The 25250-nt window shown below is 34.7% G+C and overlaps 1 protein-coding gene across 2 annotated transcripts in view; it reads left to right on the plus strand.

Annotated features, from left to right (window-relative positions):
• Positions 1-326: 326 nt before the first annotated feature.
• The window catches only part of ANKRD28 (ankyrin repeat domain 28), a 78593-nt gene continuing 53669 nt past the window's right edge, over positions 327-25250 (plus strand). Inside the window, exons 1-3 of one of the 2 annotated variants that reach the window (XM_004692298.2) lie at positions 327-888; positions 1950-2033; positions 14479-14557. In XM_004692298.2, coding sequence (XP_004692355.1) covers positions 772-888; positions 1950-2033; positions 14479-14557 — 280 coding nt within the window. In that variant the 5' untranslated portion in view covers positions 327-771. Of the gene's footprint in view, positions 889-1947; positions 2034-14478; positions 14558-25250 lie in introns of those variants that run through there. The other variant, XM_012732184.1, reaches the window with a different exon arrangement.

Here is a 25250-nt window from a genome sequence, read left to right on the forward strand (position 1 = left end):
ATCAAGCTGTGTTCTAATACCAAGAGTCCTATTGTCTTTCATGGTCTGACTCATCGCATGTAAATGTACTGCAGCTTTGCTATTAATGCAGAGTGTTGTTTTTTTCTTTCCCCAAACACAGAAAGAATTGTCAACCTCTGAGCTTCGTTTCAGAATTTGTGCTGAATCCTAGATGTATTTTTTTCCTCTGGATAGTATCTGATTAAACCAGTGAAGCTGAAGAAATGAAGATTAATTAGAAGTGGAACAGAATAGTGAGATTTTGTTTTTTATTTCAGTTATAAGCAAGCTAGCTACTGGTAACTATATGACCTTGCAGGCAAGAGTGGAGAGAGCTGTAATCATTTCTGTCACAGCAGTTGTTTCTCATATCATTTTCTTCATGTGGTGTTGAGACCCACAACTACAGTGTTTTTTATGCAAGTAAATTTTTGAGAGATAGTAGTGCAATAGACTGTTTTGGTAGGGAAAAATACTTTTAAATGAGCTTGTACTGAACTTGCTTTTAGTTACTAATATCTTAATGGGAAATTTCTTTTAAGTACTTCAACAAACCGGCAGAAAATAATAGTATTTTGTTGTTTTAGAAAGTTTTCAGTTATACAGCGGTAGTTTTAAACTTTAATTTTTATTATAGTACTTCAAAAAATAAAACAGCTGCTCTGTTCAGAGAATGATTCTAAGTATTGTACAGAGGAGAAAAAACTATTTTTGCTCTTTCAACTGTGACTTTTATCACATAGCTTGGAATTTAGTATTTTAAAAGAGCGAATGAGTCGAGTGTGTATTGTTGTTTTGGAGGAGGTAGAAGATGAATCTCCTGCATTCATTTCTAAATTGCCACAGGAAAATAAACCCCTATATTCTCCACCTTCTGGAAATGTATTGGTAAGATATGAGAGTTTATATGTCTCTACTACTGCTCTAGTAGGGTAAATTTTTTTTTGTTTGTTTCTAAGGATAATCAGTTTCCCCTAGTTTCATTAAAAACCCAAATTAAAATAACACAGGTTTATAAGTAAGGTATATTACTTATATATAAAATGCACAATTCCAGTTTTTAAACTTTATCAGATGTCTAGATACTATTTCAGACTTCTTAATCTTTTAAAAAGACTTCAAAAATACTTTTGAAAATAGTGACTATAGCAACCACACTTCTGTTTTCATTTTGTGGTTTCAAAAGCTAACGTATAAGAATGAACTCTGTATTTTAGGAAAGATTACCTAATGCCAGAAATATCAGAAATACTTTTCTTTAATGATTTTTGGTATGTTATGTTAAAACGAATCAAACTTCATCTTTAATCTTATTTTTATTGCTCTTGTCAGAGGACTTTTTGGCTAGTATAATATGATACCTTATCAGAGCAGCTATGTCTTAAGAAATTTGTTATATTTAGAAATGTACTTGTTTCCCTCTTCATGTTATTCAGGTATCGGTATTTTGGTCTTTGAATAGAAGTGATTTTCATAAGTTATAAGATACGCTTTCTTTGAACTTGTTTTTATACACATAATGCTGACCTCAGACTTTCCTAGGAGGCATTCCTTGTTGGGCCTCAGCATATGCTGGGAACCGCCTGTTTAACAAATTTTGCCCCACAAATAGATGTTGAGATGTCACACTTATAGGTGGAAAAGATTTTCTTTTTACCATATATAAACCAAAAATTTTCTACTAATAGAAAAATAAAATTGATTTTGTTTACTACCTCATTTTTGGCTATGCTGAATTGATTTTTTTTTTTAAATTAGGACTGCTTTCTTTCCTAAAAAGGAATCTTGTTTAATTTCATATGATTTGACTTCATGAAAATTCTTGTTAATGTAACCAAATGCTTGTTGCTATAGGAAAGAAACATTTTTAATTTAAAAGTGATATAGAAACATCTTTACAGTCATCCATGTGGTCTGATTAATGCTTTTATTACTTTCTTGTATTTTAGCCATCACTGGTGCAGGCTATATTTAACGGAGATCCTGATGAAGTTCGAGCACTAATATTTAAGAAAGAAGATGTTAACTTTCAGGTAAAACAATAAATTCACTGATACCAGTCTTTAATCCTATTTTTAAAAACTATTTCTTAGAATTATAATTTTTGTTTAAAAGACAACAGAGTTCTATTGCAGTCATATTAAATTAGGACAGAAGGGTCTTAAGGCAAAAAGGAAAGGCTGGCTATATATTCAGGGTAATAACCAAAGCACAAAAGAAAAACAAGGAGGCAATGAGTGGCCTTTGTTCCTCCCAACTTTTTATTTTTAAATTTTTTACAGAAAATTTAAATTATTCTCTCTTACACTCCTCACTTAGATCTAGCAATAGCAATATTTTGCCACATTTGAAATTGTGTCTCATATATACACAGCTTTTTATATATTACACACATTTATGTTTTTTGCTGAGTCCCATTTGAAAGTAAGTTGCAAAAGTCATGAAACTTTCTGTTAAGTATTTCAGTGTGCACTTCAAAGGATGGTTCTATTAAGGCATTTCTATTAAGTTTATAAATGTATCTGACTTGATTATAAGATCATATATGCTTTCCAGAAGTAATCATGGTAAGAATTATACATAAAGATCTGTCTGTTTGAGTCTGTCACTAAAGAAAGACATATTATTTGAAGTCTCCAAACTTAGGGATATAGTTGATTTAGTGTTCAGGTCTGATGTGAGGGACAGTTTAAGAAAAAGTTGGTTTATCTTCTCTGTCTGTGTCCCTCCAATGGCCGAGAGTTTCTTTAATTTACTAAATTGAGGCTTAAAATATATAATTTACTATAGCATAACATTTATTAATGTGTATTTTTACTGGAAAAAGTTAAGTATATTTTTCATACACAATTCAATCCTCTGAATTAGTGGGGTGGAAGGGTCATGATTAATGAAATTGCTTTTAGCAACAACAAAAAAGATGACCTAGAAATGATTGTAGTTCTTACAAACATCCTCTGCAAACTGATCTCTAACTCACTTTTCTTCTGTTTTTCTTAAAAATAATACTGTGACCACTTGATGTTAAGTAGATATTGAAAGTATTTCTTTGCCCTTTTTTAAAATTCAAATCCAAATATTTGAATTTTTAATTAATAGTTCATTCTAACATTAGGTAATGAACCAAATGCTATTACTACATTTTTTCCCTCAAACCTTACAATGTCAGTTGCTTAAGTTTGTGTTTATTGGCAACATGTGCATCTAGTAAAGGGTTTTTTTTACATGGCTTCTGTATGTAATTGGGGGTGTTCTGGACAGTTTACTTTTCACAGGGCAGAAATAGTTACAAGGGTGTATAGACTTATGAAAAGAAAATGGCTTTCTGTTCTGTTTAACTTTAATTTGAGAAGTTTAAAGAATTTTTTTATTATGGTACTAACAGATCTTACCGTGGTGAGAAAGTTTGGACTATAACCAACCTTACATAAGTAAATTTCTCCAGCACCATATATCGTTACTATAAAGAGCACTGCTTTTCAGATCACCTTATCCTCTATTAATCAAATTATCCTAAATTAAAATAAATTTGAAATTTATGCTGTACATCAGTTTATTCTGCTGAGATGCCATTATTGTTGCTGTGTATGTGTAACACATCAACCTCAAGATTTATGGTTTTTTAGCCTCTTCTTTCCTACTTTTATAGAGTCTTTTTGTTTTTTTGATCTTTTAACTGTTTATAACTGCTGCCATTCGACGAAGTACGCTGCTGAGGGGAGCAGTGGGCAGGTCAGGAGAGGTCTGTGGCGCCACGTGGTCACTTCCGGGGCAGGCGGGAATTGAACTCATGTGGAAGTGGCTTTAGCTTCTTAGTGCTGTGCTCTAACCCACTGTGCCACCAGGGAGGGCCAAATGTAATATTTTATCACCATGTAATTTTTCAGTAATATGAAAACTTTTAAGAGTTACTCTTGTAACAACTTTTATTTTGTATTACAGTATTACTAACTATCATGCTACACAGTACATCTCAGGACTAATTTTATAATTGGAACTATATATTCCCTTTATCCACCTTGCCCACCCCATTCCATGTCTCTAACAATCACCATTCTACTTCCTGTATCTATGAACTTGGTGGAAGGGGTAGGGGCATAAATCTCTTAAGTGAGATCATATGTTTACTTCACTTAGTAAAATGCCTTCAAGATCCATCAGTATTATTAAAAGTGGTAAATTTTCATTATTTTTTATGACTGAATAATTATATTGTGTGTGTATATGTACATACGTACACATTCATAAATACTAAATTTCCCTTATCCATTCATCCATTGATGGATGCCTAATTGTTTCCAGATCTTGGCTATTGTAAATAATGCTGTATTGAACTTGGGAGTACGCATATATCACTTGAAGTTAATGTTTCTGTTTTCTTTGAATATATACACAGAATAATCAACATTTCTTAAAATCTCCTAGCTTATTGTTCCTTTGCTCTAAAGCTTGGGATAGAACTAAAAGCAAGGTTAGTACTTCAAATATACAGACACTTGGCAAGTTTTGTGATTATTTTTAGATCTCTTGTGACTTTTAGAATTTGAGAGGATTTTTTAAAAAGATTTATTTATGTATGCAAGAACTGGGATGTACGCCAGAGGTGAGGGGATTCACCAGAGACAGAGTGGGGAGCAGAACAGGCAGATCTACTGAAATAACACTGTTAAGGGACAACAGGAAGAGGTCTGCTGCACCATGTGGGTCAGCTCCCTGGCCGGGAACCAAACTCATGCTGTAGTCACTGCCAGTAGCGTCATAGTGCTGAGACTTAACCCCTTGAAGGAGGCCCCCCTGAATTGGAGGGGATTTTTATAATTTTAAAGTTTGTTAAAAGCATCATAAAACTTGCCCTGGGGTTCCATTTGTTTCAAGCCTACTGTAAGTCCATCTTACTAGCAAAGGTGGTAGAATACAATTAGATTTTACTTCAGACAGTGACCACTTTTCACTCCTGATTCATCTCTTGGGGCAAGAATAGAAACTAATTTTTATTGATTATATTGCTTCTATGTCAGCACTTTCATAGTAACGAATAACGGGGGACCATTTGAGTGGTCTAAGAGGACTTGTTTTTTAGAAGATTCTTTGATTGCCTAAAAATGATTGAAGTAACAAACTTACAGAAAAAATAAAAAAGTTAAGTTAGATGAAGAAGGAGCTTTATAGTACTGTGTGACAAAAAAGAATGAATACTCAGACCTCCCTTAATAGCATATTTGTTAATAGGAGAAAAGTGTCATTCAAAGTAGTATCAAACAAAGATTAATTATAATTCAGCTATCTACTAGTTTAGTGTTTAAAACAGAGGAATACTTGGATTATGAGTGTTTTAAAGTAAAGAGTTAAGAAAGATCTTGCCTGCATCATGTAATTAATATTTTGCAGATATCTCCTTGTGTATTTAATTGATTTCTCAATTTGGATTTATTTTGCCATTTATTTATTTTGCCATTTTGGGATTAGTTTGCCAAATTATTCTTTCAAATTATTAACATCTTTTAAATTTTCAAGAAATACTTGATATTCACTTTGTCAGATGAAGTGATCAACAAATGTATACATAGACACGTACACACACAGGTCACAAAGCAGTTAGTTTTCACTACTGCAAAAATACTTTACAATAAACCCCATGTTTCCACAGGTTACATGAACTACTTCCCCCCATTCTTCAGTGTTCTCTAGTCCTTTCTGGAAATTGGCAAGATGTGCTTTGCTAGTCAACAAATCTTTTCTTCTGGCCACATGTCACTTCTGCTGTTTGTCAGTATACCAAGCTGTTACTATTCCTTAGCTCTTTAAACCTCCTCACTCATTACTTGTGGTTATATGCACTTTCTGTCTTAAGACTATGTGTGTACATGATCTTCTGAAGCTGTGCACAGTAGCTAGTATTAGAGCTTAAAACTCTTCAGACTCATTTTGTATTCCCACACAATGTTCGGCTTGCTTCCATGGAACATGGAGTAGAATGAGGGGAAAAGATGAGAAATAAACCACCTCCTGCTTCCACCTGGGAGAAAATTTCCCTGTAGTTTCCCTAGGGTTTGCCTAGAAATAATACATTTATTTCATGCTTGCTTTTTCCTGTTCTATTTCTAGCGCTACTAGATTCCAATCTCAGATTTTCACTTTTCCTTCAGAAATAAATGAGTATGTTATATGTATTGTGACTACACATGGCTACTACATGGCTTTTAGGATAATCTTCCACAACTAAGGACCCATTGAAACCACCTGTTTCTGCAGCTAGATACTGATGGTGACTTAGTTTTTTATTCCATCAGTTAGTTTTTATTGAGTATGTGCTCTGCATCTTTTTTTCAGCCACTATACTTTTTGGTGTTATATTATTATAGAGAGAGCTTCTTTACTTTTCTTTATATTGACATAGTTTTTACATTGTATATTTATGATATAATTTACTTAATCAGCCTCTTAGAAGGCATTTGGGTCATTTTAATAAATGGTAGCTTTTTACCAAACAAAAACTACTTCAGTGGACAAGCAAAAATTGTATAAGATTTGTATTATGAACTATTTAAACATGTTACCAAACTTCCACATAGATTAACTGTCCTTGTAGCAATTTTAGTGGATATATGTGCAAATTTCTGATAGAAGTTAAACACTGCTATTTTTTAATACATACAATGAATACTTGCAAATAATGCGGGTGATTTCTATGCTTATAAGTAAGTCATGATGGTTAGAGTTACATCATAATTTATGTTTTAAATTTAAGGCAGAGCTGAAGTTACTAATTAATTGGATGGGTTTCAGCACCTAAGCCTATTTTTTTTTTAAAGTTTTATTGAAGTACAGTTGATACACAAGAAATTGCATAGATCTGAAGTACAGGATTTCCTAAGTTTTTGCATCATGTACACCTCTGAAAACATCACATCCATCTAGAAAAGTTAATATTCCCATCGCTCATGATTCCATTTGCCTGTAATATCTCATCTGCTTTGTCATTATATATTATTTTGAATTTTCTAGCACTTTATGAAATGTAGTCAGTCATACAATATTACCCTCTTTTTGTCTAGCTTTTTTCATGGATATATGAAAAATATATCTTACATGGCTGTTAAGATATATCCATGTTGTAGCATGTATTCATTCATAACTTTTGGTGTGCAATATTCCATTGTATTGATGGGTATGATTTGTCATCTCACTTCTTGGTAGGCATTTGAGTTACTCTTTTTCAGCTGATGCACTTAAAGCCAGTGAGAACCTTTGAGCACAAGTCTTTGTATGAGTGTATGCCCTCCTTTCTCTTGGATAAATATGTCATAGTGGCATAATTGGACCTAATGGTAGGTATAACTTTTTAAGAAGTTGCCAACTGTATCCAAACTGATTATACCATTATATATTTCCACCAACAGGGTATGCAAATTCCTGTTTTTCTACATCTTCAGCAGTATTTAGTATGATAGTCTTCCAATCTTAAATACTTTAATAGATATATTTTCCTATGTGGTTTTCATATGTATTTATGTAATAAGCAATGATATTTAGCATTTTGTACTTCTTGGCAATCTGTCATCTTTGGGAGAAAATGTCTTTTTAATGTTTTTTGCTACTTTTTTTCCCCCTTGAGTTTTTTTTTTTTTTTTTAAAGATTTCTTTATTCATACAGAACTGGGGTACAGACCAGAGGCTCAGGGGCGGTGAGAGGCTTCACCAGAGACAGAGTGGGGAGCAGAACAGGCAGATCTACAAAGTACACTGCTGAGGGGAGCAGCGGGCAGGTCAGGAGAGGTCTGCCACACCAATTCACCAGAGACAGAGTGGGGAGCAGAACAGGCAGATCTACAAAGTACACTGCTGAGGGGAGCAGCGGGCAGGTCAGGAGAGGTCTGCCACACCATGTGGTCACCTCTGGGGCAGGTGGGAATTTAACTCATGCGGAAGTAGCTTTAGCTTCTCAGTGCTGTGCTTTAACCCGCTGCGCCACCAGGGAGGGCCTCCACCTTGAGTTTTGAGAGTTATTTTGGTATATACTAGATACAAGTCCTTAATCTTGTGGCAGTGTTAGCATTCTATTAAGAGTGTTCTGGGAGAACAGAAATTTTAAATTGCCAATGTCCAATTTATCTTTGATTTTGGTGTTGTATCTATCTATTAAAAGTCTGTCTTGGTGTCACAGGTTTTTTTTTTTAATACCTTCTAGAAGTTTTATAGTTTTAAACTTAATATTTAAACCTGTAACCTGCTTTGAGTTAATATTTGTGCATGATACAATATATATTAAGTCACTTTTTATATGTAGGTATATCCAATTGGGAAAATACTTGTTGAAAAGACTTCACTGAATTGCCTTTGTATCTTTATCAAAATTCAGCTTTCCATATGCGTGTTAATCTGTTTCTGGGTTCTTAATGTTCCAGAGATGTATTTGTTTTGCTTAATGCCAGTACTATACTTCCGATATTATTGTGTTACACTGAGTCTTGAAATCACCAACTTTTTTTCTTTTTCTAAATTGTACTAGTGTAAATCCTTTACATATGAATTCTAGAATCAGCATGTCAGTTTCTAGGGGATAAAAAGATAGTGGAATTGTGTTGCTCTGTAGGTCATTTTGGCTAAAATTAACATAGTAATAACCACATTGAACTTTCTGGTCCATCAACGAGTTGTGCCTTTCTACTTATCTAGGTTATTTAAATCTCTTAATTTCAAAGAGACATTTCTCTACTACTGAAGTAAGATATCTAGGTTATTCAAATCTCTTAATTTCAAAGAGACATTCTCAACTACTGAAGTAAGATTTTTCTACGCACCCAATGATACAGGTGTAAGTTTTCCCATCTTAGCTGTTGAGAATAGGATGCTATTCCCTGCGTAGGTAACATGTGCCATTCCCTCTAGAATATACTTTCCTCTAATCCTTTGAGGTTGTTACCCCTCCAACTAGGCAAAAATTGCTTCTTTGGAATGGGTATGTGAAAAAAAAATTGTACATATTACAGTAATTTGTGGCCCTTCAGAGAGCCACAGTATTTAGATACACAGTGGTGTCGAAATTTCATGGGAAAAAATACTTAAACCGGCCCTGGGCAAGGTGATGAGGGAAAAGAAGATTGAGAAACACTATTTTTGGATGGTTCTTTTGGCCAGTCCAGGTGGTAGACTTATACAGCTGTCCTGTTCACCATTCAGCTGAGAATGCAGAGGGATAGTCTGCATATCTTTGGGATTCTCTCTTCTCACTCTTGCTCTGTCCTGAGAATTCTAACACTTGTGTTTGCCCCATACTGTTAACTCTCTCCTCAGCTTAGTGTAATATGCCTGTTAAAGTACATACAGCTCTGTGTAAACATTGAGAAGCATCTCATTGACTGAATTTTGCCTGATTAGAAGCAGATTTTTCTTTACAACTTTTGCTGAGCACACAGTTTTATGAGAGATTCTAAGCAGGGAATCCAGCCACACCGTATCTAGACTTCTGTCTGCAGAACTGTGAACCAACAGTGTTTCTTGTTTTAAACTGCTTAACTTTTGATGATTTGTTATACACCGTAGAAAATTAATACAGGCTTAATATCTAATACAGGCTTAATATCTCTCAGTACCTTTGTTGGTCCTCTGGGGATTATCATGTTAGCCTAATAGATGCCCACAGATTAACTTTTTGTTTGTGAGTGCCTGGGCCATTAAAGAAGGAGGGAAGTTGTTTTGGTTTTGATTAGGTAGGAACTGTTACTCAAGTGCCGTTAAACAAGACTGGCTCCTTCAAACCAATCATTCGCCTTGACTCTCCATCAGTATTGCTTAAACCACTCACAAAAAAGAAAAAGGATATGCATTCGCCATACATGTAGACAAAGGCAGTATTCTTTCATGACATGAGACTTCATCTTTGCAGCTTTCTGCGGACTGTCTCAGAGTGTTGACTTTGAAGGGACAACTAGAAAGGGGCCTGTTCTGCTCTGTTCTGTTAAAAGGACTGCCTCCCATATTGTGCTAAATGCTGATGAGCAGAATTTGCTTCTAGGGAATGCATTTAATAAAGTTTATAGACATTTGCATTTCACTGAAAACCTAGAGAATGACTACTATTGTATCATTATCTAAATCATCATCAGTAAAAAGTAAAGTTTGCGTTTGCTGACCACATAATACAAGAGTAAGAGAAACCTCAGGAGTGAAGGAATACTGGAGGCTGCCACTTAGCGTTGCGAATGGCCTCCTAAGTGGTGATGAGAGTAAGGGCCTTACTTTGCAGCTGCCAGAGCAGTGGCACTTGTAGCAGTGACACATTAGTAATTGTGTGTAAACCAAATACTTATATTAGATTTAGGGAGTGGAAATTCTCTGACTCTTATAACAGTTCACCCCAACTCATGTATTAACAAAGAAAATATTTTGTATTTTATGAACTACATAATTTTAGGTGATCTAATTTGAAAGTGAATACGACCTTGAGTTTTTCAGATCTTACTGGTATTTAGAGTAAAATATATAAATTGGATAAGTATTTAAAACTAATTAGGTACCATTTTTCCTTTGGAAGTTTTTATAGTGAATCAGTGATTTGAATACTTATCAAATGATTGGAAGCTTATGTTTGTAGAAGCTCAAGATATCATTTAGAATCCATTTCTCTTTGGACAGGAGAAGTATCAGTTACAGAATGTTAATGGCAAGTCATTGTAATTGTTATGGAAGATAAATATATGCAGTTTGTAGTTTGGATTTTGTTTACATAAAAAGCTATTTTACATTAATATAAGTGTTTTCATTTGAGTTTAAAGATTGTCTTCTGCAAATCTCTTAATAAAATTTCTGTATTCATTTTTTGATTCAAATATGTAATTGCAGGAAGGAAGTGAGTGCAAGGATAAGTAACCTTCATTTTCATTTTTCAGGTGACTTTTCACTGCATTTGAACAAAACTTGCCAAACCAACAACACTGTCCCTTAGCTGACATACAGTGTCACAACCTGTGTCTCCTGTCAATTTTTTAATGTATTTTATTTTAGTTAACATTAATTTTAATTGTTGTTTTAGAAAAAATTAACCCGCTGGTCCTATTTTTTTCCTTTCAGTTTTTTTAAATTTTAAAACCTAACATACTTAAAATATGTAAAACAAATACAGGCTAATTTGGGTTACTTAATTGTATCCACTGCCTGAATAAGAGACAAAACATTGCTAGCACCTTAGAAGTACCCTTTATGCGGCCCTCCCTGGTGGCGTAGCGGGTTAAAGCACAACACTGAGAATCTAAAGCCGCTTCCGCATGAGTTCGATTCCCGCCTGCCCCGGAGGTGACCACATGACGTGGCAGACCCCTCCTGACCCGCCCGCTGCTCCCCTTAGCAGTGTATTTTGTCGATCTGCCTGTTCTGCTCCCCACTCTGTCTCTGGTGAAGCCTCTCACCACCCCTGAGCCTCTGGCCTGTACCCCAGTTCTGTATGCACAAATAAATAAATCTTTAAAAAAAAAAAAAAAAGTACCCTTTATGCTCACTTTATGTTGAGAGCTGTTTTCTTCAGTCCTGCAATGTAGTCACTATATCTAACTTCTTAGATTTCTTTTATAATTTTGTCATCAGACCCATTAAGTAATATAATTTAATTTTGCGTGTTTAATTAAATATGTACCATGTATGGGACAAAAGTACGTGAGCTTATTAGTGGTGATCTAATAGTAAAAATGTGTTTTGTACCTAACCATTAGTTTCACTCAGAAAGTAGAGAATAATGAGAGCTAAATAAAGGATTCATTAAGACCTTCTTGTCTCATAATTTTAGATAGCCTTTCCCCTATTGATAGTCATATAAATTGTTTTTCTAGCATTTTGCTTTATGATGATCAATAAAACTTAACTTTGCACACATGTAGGGATATTTTTAAGAAAAACTTCCTTGAAATGGAGTTACTGTGTGTGAGGAGATAGGTTTTTTATTTTAACATATTTACTGAAGGGAATATTAAATATTATATCGCCATATATGTGGACTTAACGGTAGTAATGTAAAATATGATGAGTGTGTTACTTTTTTCTCTTTTCAAAAGAAAACCAATTTGTTCCCTATTTTGTCTTTAGTTTGATTTATGGAGGGAAAAAAAACTATGTTTATCAGTCATAAAATAACATGAATAGGATATAAGGCATTGAGTCATAGAATTCCAGAAATCTCACACACTTAAATGACTCACTTTGTATGTGTGCTGATGTGTGATTTATCCTGTGCAATAGATATATTTCTCAATTTGAAGAGGTCTGATCATATTTAAATACTCTAGGGAAATTTACTGTGTTGATGAACAACACTGAAAAACACGGATCCTTTATTGAAATGACGAAGACTCAGCTTTGAATAAAACCTGATAGAGTGATTTTGCATTAGCTTTTTTAGTAACTATTTGTTGAGTAATTTCTGTGCCAAGTTTTATTTGCTGGAGCATATAATCAAATAAAAAAAACATGGTCTTATGGAGATTGTGGTTAAAAAGATTTGTCACTAAACAAATCAGTTAGCTACTATATTGGCATCCTCTTACTGGAGCACCTGTCACTATTAATAGGACAAAAAAAAGTACATCACAAGTATATGAAAATTATAAAGAAGCCTATGAAGAGACTAGTGATAACATGTTAGACTCATCTTTATACTATATCTGTACTATATTTAAGCTGCATTTGGACTTCCCATAGTTTTTTTTTTTTTTTTTAAAGATTTATTTATTTGTGCATACAGAACTGGGGTACAGGCCAGAGGCTCAGGAGCGGTGAGAGGCTTCACCAGAGACAGAGCGGGGAACAGAACAGGCAGACTGACGAAGTACACTGCTGAGGGGAGCAGCGGGCGGGTCAGGAGAGGTCTGCCACACCATGTGGTCACCTCCTGGGCAGGCGGGAATCGAACTCATGTGGAAGCGGCTTTAGATTCTCAGTGCTGCGCTTTAACCCGGTGCGCCACCAGGGAGGGCCCCCATAAATAGTTTTAGCCCCTTTTTTCACTGCCATTTTTCTTCCTTATTCTCAGTGGTCTAATTATCCTTTCTTAGAGTACTTCAGGGCATTGCCAAAACAGAAAATTATTACAAAGTGAAGTAGATGTTTTCATGTTTTTAAATCTTAAATACCTTACTGGTATACTAATAAGTTGAAGACCTCAAACTACAATACTTAATTTAAAATTAATTTCTCTTAATAATAAGACTGGGAGTTGGTGGGGCAACTTTCTTCTCCAAGATCTTGACAGTCTTCTAAGATACTGACCTACCCCTGCATAGTCAAAGCTGGCTCAGTTTTGCAAACTTGTACCTATTTCTACTCACCTGTTGTTGGGCCACACTAAGTAACAGAAGTTCAAGGCTGGTTTGGAGTGTATTCTCTTGTTAAGTGGATAACTAACCCGCTAAAACTTTATTCCCTATAGACAAGGGGGAACACAATTAGCAGTGTTATAAAAATATATGTAAAAATTTGATTTAAATTTCTAAATAAATTCCTTATTTTTCTGAGTAGCTTTCTCAGATGCTGCTAAATCAGCAATACTGTATTCTAACTTTAGCTGAAGTGTAAATATAAATTAAACATCCCTGAGTGTGTGTTTCTCAAATTGGAGAACCTTCTTAGATGTAGTTCCCTCTTCCTGGAGGAAGATTTGGGTGACTGGGTTTTTTGTTTGCTTTTTTTGTTTGTTTGTTTTTTTTGCTATTTCAAAAGATAATATATTTTAGAGCCAAAAACAGTATTGTCGAGAATTTTTTTTAAAGATTTATTTATTCATACAAAACTGGGGTACAGGCCAGAGATACAGAGGGGGGTGAGAGGGGTCACCAGAGACAGAGCGGGGAGCAGAACAGGCAGATTGACGAAGTCCACTGCTGAGGGGAGCATCGGGTGGGTCAGGAGAGGTCTGCCGCGCCATGTGGTCACCTCTGGGGCAGGCGGGGATCAAACTCATGCGGAAGTGGCTTCAGCTTCTTAGCGCAGTGCTTTAACCCACTGCGCCACCAGGGAGGGCCCAATATTGTCAGGAATTTTAAGAAAAAACTTAAAAATATTTTAAACAATAATTTCAAATTTTAGAGATAATTTTCTCTTACTATGTGGAATTTTTGATAAGCAACCTCTTGGTTGATAAAGGTTTGTTGTGTTTGTTTAATTAGGTAGTTCTAAACTGTAAAATTGTGAAAATATATTGGAGAGTTAGTTGCTATGAAATTTGCCTGCATATGTCAGCAGCATGGGCATTTTTAAACAATCTAAGAAGCTATGTCTTATCTTAGTTTTTAATTTTATTCTTTACTTTATTCTTTACTTTAAGGATAGATTTAATTTAGACTTTTCTTTTATCCTGTCAGTGAGAACTACATTCTAGACTAGAGTTGCGGAAGTAATAAGTTGGTAGTGTGTAATGCTTTCTTTCTGCTTTAAAGTACATTAAAATTGACTTTATATTAAAACTTATTTTCTACCTTTTCCTTCTTATGATAGGACAATGAAAAGAGAACTCCACTGCACGCTGCTGCCTATCTTGGAGATGCAGAAATCATTGAACTGCTTATTTTATCTGGTATGGTAAGCTCTGTACATTACACATCATGAATATGTTTCTCATAATTTTTATCAAATGTAATTAGCTATTCATATTTGCTTAACTAAAATTTAGTCTACAGATGTTAATTATGGGTCAGAGTCTGTTAGGGAACTTAGAGAACAAACGAAGGTAAATGTTAGTCACTTATGTTAGAAAGTGATATATGCTATGAAAAATAAAAACATCAGGATAATGGAGTGGGATGAGCATTTTATAGGATACGGCATGGTATGGTATAGAATATCCACAGTACACTCTTAAACCATAGAAGTTAATCAGAGACAATTAAGTTTCAAAGTGGAGGTTATGGTGGTTCAGACCAAAGGCAATAGTGAAAGGGGGTAAGAGATGGTATTATTGTAGCTATATTTTGAAGGTGATGCCAGTAGTTTCTGTCTTAAAATAGCATTTATCTAATTCTGTTTGAGTGCCTACAAAAATACTTTTTAGGAAATTCTACTAAATTGTTAACTTCTTTTAATACTGTTTAAAACTTAACAGTATATAGAAAGTGATTTTTACAGATTTATTGTAGTCATACTGTCCATAGTCCTAACTTAAGCAAACAGAATTAGAAATATTTTTGTTGTAGGGGCCTCCCTGGTGGCTCATGATGTTAAAATGCAGCACTATGAACTGTCTACAGCCACTGCAGCATAAATTTGCTCCCTGGCCCGGGAGGTGACCCATATAGCGTGGCAGGCCCTCTCTTGTCTCACCCACTGCTCCCCTCAGCAGTTTGCTTCGTCAATCTGCCTGTTCTGCTCCCCACCCTGACTCTGAGTCCTCTCACTACCCCTGCACCTCTGGCCTGTACCCCAGTTCTGTATGCATAAATAAATAATAAATCTTAAAAAAAAATGGAATACAGTTCCAAGTAGTTTAATGGCAGGATTTGGGGTAAGAATTCTGCTGCACCTTTTTTTTTTTTTTTTAAATTACATGGTATTTATTCTATTCATTGATTTTCATTTTTGACATAAAGATTATGTGGTTCAACATGGAGGAAACTTTTTCCCATTTTGACTTTTATACTAAGGAGATGCTTTACAAATGTTCAATTTGACTTAATCTATTCATTTAAAATGAACGTTTGCATCAACGAGTTTTAGTTGCTTCTGGAAGAATGACTAACAAATGACTTTGTTAGTGTGGTAGGTGAGCCTTATGAGTATAATGGTATCAGATGTCAGCTTTGAAATAAGATAATTACTAATTCAAGTAAAAATCACTTATAAAATTAAGGATCACACATATATAAAAAAGCTATTTCAGCTTGTCTTTGAAAAACACTATATTTCAACAGCTCTATTAGGTAATAGTTTTTTTTTTTCCAAAGGAAAAGTAAAGTTCTAAATGAATTTCATTGTTCACAGTTCTCACAATAAAAAATCGAGTTTCACCTCAAACTGTACAAGATTTTTCTGTTCCAAATTTCTTTTGACTTTGCTTCCTACCAAAGTATACCATTTTTGCTCACACTCTTATGATGCTCCAGGCCTCCTTCCATCTATGAGTCTTTGAGCTGGTATTTCCTCAGCTCATTTACTCATTTTACTCATTTTTCCCCACTTAGTCTCTTCCACTGTAGTATAAACTCAGGCCTCCTAACTTAATTCTTCTACTTGGAACATATTGAATACAGAATTGGCTCTGAGTGAAGACTTGGTAGATTAATATATGATAATATAAGCTTAGAAGCTCTCCTTTTCAGAAATTTGTTCACATTTTGGTCTCAGTTTCCTAAGTCTTTAATGGACGTGAGAATGGAGATGGAGAAGTAAGGATTTTCTGAAGATAGAATGAGCAGCCTGGTGACTGTAATTAACGATGCATATTGTATATTTGAAATTGGTTAAGAAAGTAGATCTTAAAGGCTTTTTTCATAAGAAAATGCTGTTTACTATTAGGTAATATAATTAGTTAAAGTTACTGTAGTGATCATATATGTTGTATATATACCTTAAAGCAATATGTATGTGTGACAACTGTATCTTAATAAACCTAAAAAATCAGAAAGAGTAGTTTTAAACAGTCTTCAAAAATATATGTAGAACTTGTAAGTTTCTACAGTAGTCATTTAGGGGTTCTACTTAAAGTTGATTAGTTCACCATGGTTCTGAGGGCCATACTAGATGCACTGATACCCATAACCCTAAGTTCAAATTCTGGATCCATCAAAACAACCTTTTAACATATTGGATGAGTTTTTAGCAAGCCATAAGTTAGAATTGACCTAGATGTTAGACTTGATTAGTTGCCTAGGTAAAGAAGACAAGTAAATGAAAAAGAAAAGTTGGCAACAAAATTAGTCTAATTTCTTCAAAGTAATGAAAAATGTTAGTGTAAAAAATTTTAGTAGATTTATCTTGCCTTTCATATTAAGTTCCAGAGACATGTTATAATAGTGATTAGGTTAACCTTAACTGGTATAATCTTAAAAAAACTAAACAATGTAAAGTAATCCCTAACTCTTGCATTATGTGAAAGTTGAGATATAGTTCAGTATGGACATTCAGTAAATGACTATAATTTAGAATTTTTGAAACTTTTTTGGTATCATTGGCAAGATTATTTTATGATAAATTCATTTGTTCCTAAAATATTTTTCTAAATATTGTGGCCTCCCTGGTGGTGCAAGGGGTTGTCTCAGCACTGTGAAGCTATCCACAGCCACTGCAAGCATGGCTTTGATCTCTGTCCAGGGAGTGGACCCACATGGCGCAGCTGACTGCCTCTGTCTCTCCCGCTGCTCCTCTTAGCAGTGTGTTTGGGTAGATCTGCCTGCTCTGCTTTCCACTCTGTCTCTGGTGAATCCTTTCACTCCCTTCCCCTGTACCTCTAGCTTACACCCCAGCTCTTGTATACATAAATAAATCTATTTTTAAAAAATTGAAAATGCTTTAAAAATGTTTCTCTAAAATGATAAATGAAGAATATAAAAAGGTTGATCATTCAATAGAAGCTTATCTTTACATGTTAAATGATTCAATTTTTATGCCCTTATCTTATGGGAAATTAGGAAACACATACACCTATGTGTTCTTTAATTTATTTCATGCTGGTGTTTTCATTATCAAGAATTACTAGCTTATCTGTTATTTTATAATTGCCACATAACTTGTCCTTATCCATTTCTTCTCTGTTCTCAAATTTTAATTTTCTCTTGGTTGAACAGGCATAATCATCAAACAGGTTTTGTTTTTATACTTTCAGTAGGAGTTCATGGACATCATGTTCTCTGGTATTTTATTTATTTGGAGCTGTTGTCTTTTTTAACTGAAAGGTAGACTGACTAGTTGTAAAATTCTTGATTTATGTTTTTACCTCTCAGCTTTATAGCTGTAACTCTAGTGTCTTCTAAAGTAGATCAAGTGTTTGTTAGCATTTCCTTTGCTCCTATTCCCTCAACCTCCATGGTCACTCTTCTGTCTGAATGCCTGCAGGATTCAGTCCTTTATCTCTGAAGTTCAATACTAGGTTAAGTCTATTGATTATATTTTCTGGGATAGCATGTTAAATGTGCACTTTCAAATTTTTATTTCAGTTTTAGCTCCCATTAAAATTTTAAATGTTTTTATTTTAATGTATTTTCTCCCAGTAATATCTCAGTTGGCTCTTCATCTAATTTTGTCAGATTTTCTCTGATTTTAACTTTGTGTTTTCCATTCACTTTTAGATTATTTTTCTTATATCTGTTTTTCATTCATTCATCAAAGATTTAATGAGCATTTCAGGCAGTAGGTGGTATGGGTAAAGCAAGGAATAAAATGGATGAGATCCACAAGCTCATAGAATTCACTTTGTAGTAAGGTAGAGATAGACAGGTGTGGGGGCGGGGAAGTGTTAGTGTTTTATATATTTAATTATCAGGAAAGGATTCAATGATAGGATATTTGAGCAGATAACTGAAAGAAACCAGCAAACAAGATTTGTATATCATACAGATACTTGAGAAAGAATAAGCACCATAAGTTGGTAACAGGTTGAAGGCCAGTGACAAGAGTAATAGAAGTTGAAGCACAGAGGTCGCAAGGACACAGTTTGTGTGTAAGGATTTCAGGTCATGGTAGACTTTGACCCTTACTGTGATGTCGAAAACTGGGGGTAATGGATTAACATAGTCCATTTTAGGATTTTAAAGATTTACTCTGATTATTAATTATTATTAATTAAAAATTAAAAAGATTTACTCTGATTATTAATGTCAGATTCTTGATTATGTTTAATTCTTATTCTGCTTTTGTTGTTTCTAAACTTGTGACTATTTTATGTTCCTTTTCTCATTTGTAAACCTGCTGACCCTCATCTCTTTTCATTGTCTTACCTCTTCTCTCTTAGTCCTTGTTTAGGTTTCTTCTTTATTGCAACTCTTTTCAGTTCTCTTTTCAGAGCTTAATTTCTGTGAAGTTCTTATTAGGATCATTTCTTTCAAGTATATCTACTATAACTGTATTTCACTCAAATTTCTCAGCTCTCATATATTTTTGCTCTATCCTAAGCTGGATCCTTTCTGATTCTAATATATTTTTAGGAATATGCTTGTCTCCAGAACAATTGTTTGCTAAAGAATAGTGAGGGTAAAGAATGAGCACACAGTTAGGGTTGTTTCTTCAAGGAGCAAAACTCTACCTAAACCTGTTTTTTCTTGCAGCTGGATATAGCTTCCTTTAGTTCTTGATGCACTATTTGTACTATTTGATGTGACTGGATTCTTAGGTCATAGGTTCTTTGATAGTAATTTTTGTATTGATTCTTATCCTTCACCTCCAGCTGGGTAATAGATTACTCTTTGGTACTTCCTTTATTACCATTACACCTTATTCTTCTGTATTATGAATTTAGAGTTCTATAGAGAGTTTTCCCTATGAATTACCCACACAGTTTTTGATAATCTAAAAAATACATTAATAGGAGAGAAAGCGATAGGTGACTACATATACCCACATTCTCCTTTAGAAGACTCAGTCACCTTGCCAGGATCTGAAGAAAATGCTTGGCTTAGATCCTTCCTCATTTTTGTACAGAATTTGTTGTATTTGGTAGAAATTCTCTTAGTTTGGTTTGTGGTTTAACGGTTTCCTCTTTGCATTAAAATTGGTGTTTTCTTCCTGTTCTCTTATATTTGATTTTTTTTTCCTTTAAAGTAGAACTACTCATTCTCTTTAACCTATAGTCCAGATATTGGAAATCAAATATTTGTACATGATGCAACTTGAAAATATGTGAGTTGGAAGTATAATTTTTGGCATGTAGTCAAATAAGCAATTACTATAGATAACAATCTATAATAACACTGGAGTCTAGTGGGATTAATTTCAGTTGTTGTCGACCAGGGAAAAATAATAAGAAATACCTCCCTGGTGGCACAAGGGTTTAAAGTGCAGCCCTTGAAACTACCTATACCACTGTGCCATGAGTTTGATCCCAGCCATGGAGATGACCCACATGGCATGGCAGACTTCTCCTATCCCACCTGCTGTTCCTCTGCATTTTAGTTATTCTGCCTGTTCTGTTCCTCACGGTGTCTCTGGTGGATCATCACACACACACACACACACACACACACACACACACACACACACACACACACACACACCCCACCTCTGGCCTGTAGCCCAGTTATTGTGTGCATAAATATATAAAACTTAAAAATCTGCTTGCTGTCACATACCATTTAACTCTTTCATCTTACCCTGTTAATGTTGGTATTATAGATAAGGAAACTTGGACATTTGAGATTTAATAATTGAAAATTGGGCTGTTAATAAAAACTACAGCCAGAATTCAAACCCAGGCTGTCAGAATACAAAGTCTATATAGGCTAAACTGTGATAAAATCTGGACTTTTCTTCTGTTCTTTTTAGCTCCCTCTTCTCTGTGCAGCACCCTCTGACTCCCACCTATGTAGAAAATGTGGTACTTAAGATTTGTATAGGTAGTGGCTTTTGTTGAATTTCGGTAAGGATTAAGTTTTCTGGCTACCTACATACACTTTTATGGAAGCTATTCCTTCCTTGCTCTCTGCCTGGCATGTAATAATAGTTCAGTAACTATTTGCTGAATGATAATCTTCAATGAAGTATCATTAGTTTAATTGTTTTTAGTGTTTTGGAATTATAGGCCCTCCCCCATCAGGTAAAGTCACCATACCACAGCACTACCAGAGCAGAGCTCCTGCCATCTCCACATAGTCCACTGTATGCTCTCCCACCCGTTCTCATCCTTCCCCTCTGGATGCTTCAGTTCTGGGGCAGCTTTCAAGGATTGATTTTAAAGTGTCTTTGTCTTACCCTGTGTTTGATTTTTCTATATTCTACATATAAATGACACCATCTAGTATTTACCTTTGTCCCCATAGCTTATTTCGCTTACCATAATCCCTTTGTGCTTTATCCATGTTGCTTCAGACGGATTGAGTTTATCTTTTTTTACTGCTATCTAACATTCCATTGTGTATAAACCACATATTGTTGATCCATTCATCTGTTTTGGGGGCACTTAAGATTAGTTCCATAGCTTAGCTGTTGTAAATAGTGCTGCAGTAAACATGAAAGTGCAAATTTCCTTTCAAAATAGTGCTTTTGTGCACTGGCTGGATGGCTAAAATGGAATTTCTCTGGGTGGATGGCTAAAATGGAATTTCTGGGTCATAAGGTCCATCAATTTTTAATCTTTTGAGGACCATCCACATTGCTTCCCTTAGTGGCTGAAACAGTCTATACTCCCACCAACAGCATAAGAGAGTTCCATTTTCTTCATATTCTCGCCAGTATTTGCTGTTTCTAGTTTTTGGTGTGGGCCGTTCTCACAGGTGTGACCTAGTCTCTCGTTGTTTTCCCTGATGATGAGCATTTTTTCATATTTCTTGACCAACTGTGTGTCTTGGGAGAAGTGCCTGCGTAATGTTTCTGCCCTTTGATTGGTCTGCTTGCTTTTTTTTTTTGGACATCTTTGACCTCAGTCTCTTGCCATTATATGGTGTGCAAATATTTTCTCCCATTCAGTAGGGTGTTTCTTTGTTTTAGTTCTTTCACTGTGCAGAGCTTTTTAGTTTAACGTACTCCCAGTTGTTTACATCCTCTTTTGTTTTCTTTGCTATTGGGGACAAATCCTCAAAAAGACATTACTGAATCTTGTGCTATACCAATGTTTTCCTCTATATATTTTATGTTTTCAGGTCTTCTGTCCAAGTCTTCTATCCACTTAAAGTTGATTTCTTGCTTATATTTAAAATCTTAGGTTTAGCAGTACATCAGACTATTCCCATTTATATACATATACATATACATACATACATACATACATACACACACACACACACACACACATATTCCCTTGCCCCCAGCATGGTTAAATTTAATAATTAGTGAATTTGTATTGTGGAGGGCATTAGTCAGAATTTGATTTGGCTGGCTTTTTGTAGAAAGTGCGAATCTTATTTTTCTTGTATTAAGAATTGGTCATAAGGGAAATGACCATTGACGGCCTACAGTGACAGGCACTGCTTTGCTGGGGCTGCCAGAACAAAGCACCACAACTTGAGTTACCTAAATAGCAACAGAAATTAATTTTCTCAAAACTCAGGAAGCCAGAAATCTATGCACAGTGTTGGCAGGAAAGGTTCCTTCTGGGGACTCTGAGAGAATTTGTTCTAGAGCTCTTCTCCTTTGTGTGTAGATCCCCACCACCTTTTTCTTGTGTCTTCCTTGTACACTTGTCTGTATGCTGCTTGTTCTTTTTATAAGGCCACCAGTTGGATTAGAGCCTGTCAAGACTCCTTCTCCTAAAAATGCCACATTCAGAGGGAACTGAGATTAGGACTCAAGCATTACAAGTGGAAAAGGGAACATGTAATTGATTTTTGCTACTGCCTTTGGTAGGCAGCCAGAAGAAAGCATACTTTCCAGTTTGGGAAGCATGATGGAGGTATTTGACTCTTGGCCCAGCTCACTCTGACTTAGAAACAGAGAAGAAAACTGTGCTCTGTTCATAGAATTACTAGTGGGATTTTTTTGTAACTATTATAAACACATATGAAAATAGAAATTGCTTTAATGCTCTGTCCTTAAGTATTTAGACTTGATCAGAGGTTGACAGACTTTCCTAAGGACCATAAAAGCACTTTGGCAACAGCTCAGCTCTACTTTTGTAATGTGAAACCCACATGTTTAATCTTTAAGTATTGTAGCTATGTTATGATAAAATTTTATTTACAAAATAGATGATCAGCAGTCTAAGAACTATAATTTGGAGGCTGGCATAGATATGAAAATATTATTTATTTGATGTTAAAACAGGACGAGGTATTTAGTAAATATGAAATAATTTACTCTTTTTGAGTATTTAAAAATAGGATAAGATTTTATAATTGAAATTGGACCATAGAGGTCAATTAGCACAATCCTTACTAACTGATAAGTAAGGTTCAAGATCAAAGAATTGGCACATTTTAGCAACTGATTAGAAGAGGGAATAAACTGATAAGAATGAGATCTGGAGTCAGATCTGTTACACTTGATTTGATTGCCTGACTGTAGGGCTCACTTTGTGCAATTTGTGGAACTTCCAGAGTTGTTTCATCCTTGGGCCTATTCTCTTTTGCTTCTTGTCCCTCCAGACTCCCCCAGTTTATTCATATACAGCATAGGTGGCAGGGATTATTATTAACAAAATGAAGATCTGGGCCCTGGGAAACATCCCTAGGTCACTCAAGGCTAGAGCCATTGTGAGATACAGGTCCTCTTCTAGGTTTCTTCCATTGACCCACTAACTGTCTTCCCACAAATCCAGTCTTCATCTCCCAAGCTGTTTGGAGCCCAAAATAGACTGATGTTAGTAAATCAGATTATTTCTTTCAGTTGCTTTCTGGTTTAGTTTCAAATGAGTTAGACGTTTATCTCATTCTAGAAATCTTGTCTTAAATAACTTTAAGTATCATTTCAGAATATATTTTTTCATTATTTCATTATTAAATTGTAAAAGGTGGTTGAAAGGAGACTAGTTACCTGAATTTTTCCATATAATTGTGATATCGAATAGATTTAACCTATTTAGGTGACCCTAATATAATTTTTGCTTATTTTCTTTAGATTTTTTTTTTAATATATCAAATGAAATTATACTCTACTCTGAAAGGCTAATCCATAGTCAGATATTTGATGTGGTACTATAGATTCTGACTGCTTATTTAAGGGGAAGTAGTTAATGATCATAGATTTGGTGGGGATGGGAAGTCTAGTAAAGAAATGGTGGGGATGGGAAGTCTAGTAAAGAAAGTATTGTATTATAAAGCTGGTCATAACCATCTTGGATTTTATGAGCTGTATTCCTAGTACTTAAAGGGCTTTCTATAAATGTTGGTTTGCAATGGTAACTAGTGACATCATCCTTAAATTGCTGTCTCCATTGTCTTCCGTTTTTTAGCAGTTCTTTCTCCTGCCATAAGGATTCCCCATAACCTAACTTCAAGAGAGATGGCATTTTAAAAGACTAGGAAATAGTAAAGAAATTGATCTATTTTTGGTGACTTAGATTATCATTATAAAACAAATACATCATACTCTGCCATGTGTAGAGCATGTGGCAATGGCACTAGGGCAGTTAGGCTTGGTTTTCTCTATACAGGACATTTGTGTTTAAGTGGATATGATTTTCCTTTTTTTATTTTCATCTTTGTTAGTCTTCATGGCTAATTTTTAGTTGTTGGAGTAGACTTTATTTTGAAACTGTCTTTTCCATTATTTGCATGACTTTGTAATTTGTGCTCTTTTTAGAAGTCTGGTTATCTTCAGGGGGTTCACAGGAGGTGCGCTCTAGGGCGCTTGGACATCAGAAGTGTGCTGCAGAATTTGTTGTTCTTAAACACTTTGTATTTTACAAACAACTACTATTGTGCATGGCTGAGTCATATATGCTTGCCAGTATGTTTGTACAGTGTGTACTAATTAACCCTGTGGGCAAAGGAGGTATTTTTTTTATTGGTGCCCTTAGAAATGCCCTATTGCTTCACGTATACTTGGTCTTTAATTTCCAAGAAGTTAATGTTATTAGGAGAGACATAATTTAACAAAAAATGTCAGTGTCTTCTGAGAAATACTGTCATTATTTGTCTAAAATCTCTTCTGAGAAATACTGTCATTATTTGTCTAAAATCCCATCGCTTGATCTTCCTTCAGATAAGTACCTTTAGAAACTGAAAAGAATTAAGTTTGAAAAAAAAATCAAACTATTTATTAGCAACAAGTAGCATTATGGTACATCCTCAGTCATCAGTGTATTCTTTGTTATCATCACTCAAGATTTATGGTTAAACTAACTTTGTTTTGTTACTAAAAGTGAAGGAAAAAAAAGACTTGTTATCATAACTTTAAGTGGAATAATGAAACTAACAAGGTTTTTTACTTTGGGGTTCTAGATGCTCCATTAAAACTAGATTTTCTTCCGTCACTTGTATATGTGGTAACTCAGATATAAAACTTTTCTTTCCAAAAGAAAGACAAAAACATCTTTACCCTCTCCTTATGTTACATTTTTTTCTTTGCACTAGAAGACAAATTCTTTAAACATTTCCAATAACCACTCCTTTTATTTCCTCTTAAATGCATTGCATATTTTGAATAAGCAATATTTCCATTATTTAAAACAATTAAAAAGTATAACCACTCCT

This window comes from Condylura cristata, unplaced genomic scaffold, assembly GCF_000260355.1.
Source record: "Condylura cristata isolate star-nosed mole 26May11 unplaced genomic scaffold, ConCri1.0 scaffold00033, whole genome shotgun sequence".
NCBI lineage: Eukaryota > Metazoa > Chordata > Mammalia > Eulipotyphla > Talpidae > Condylura > Condylura cristata.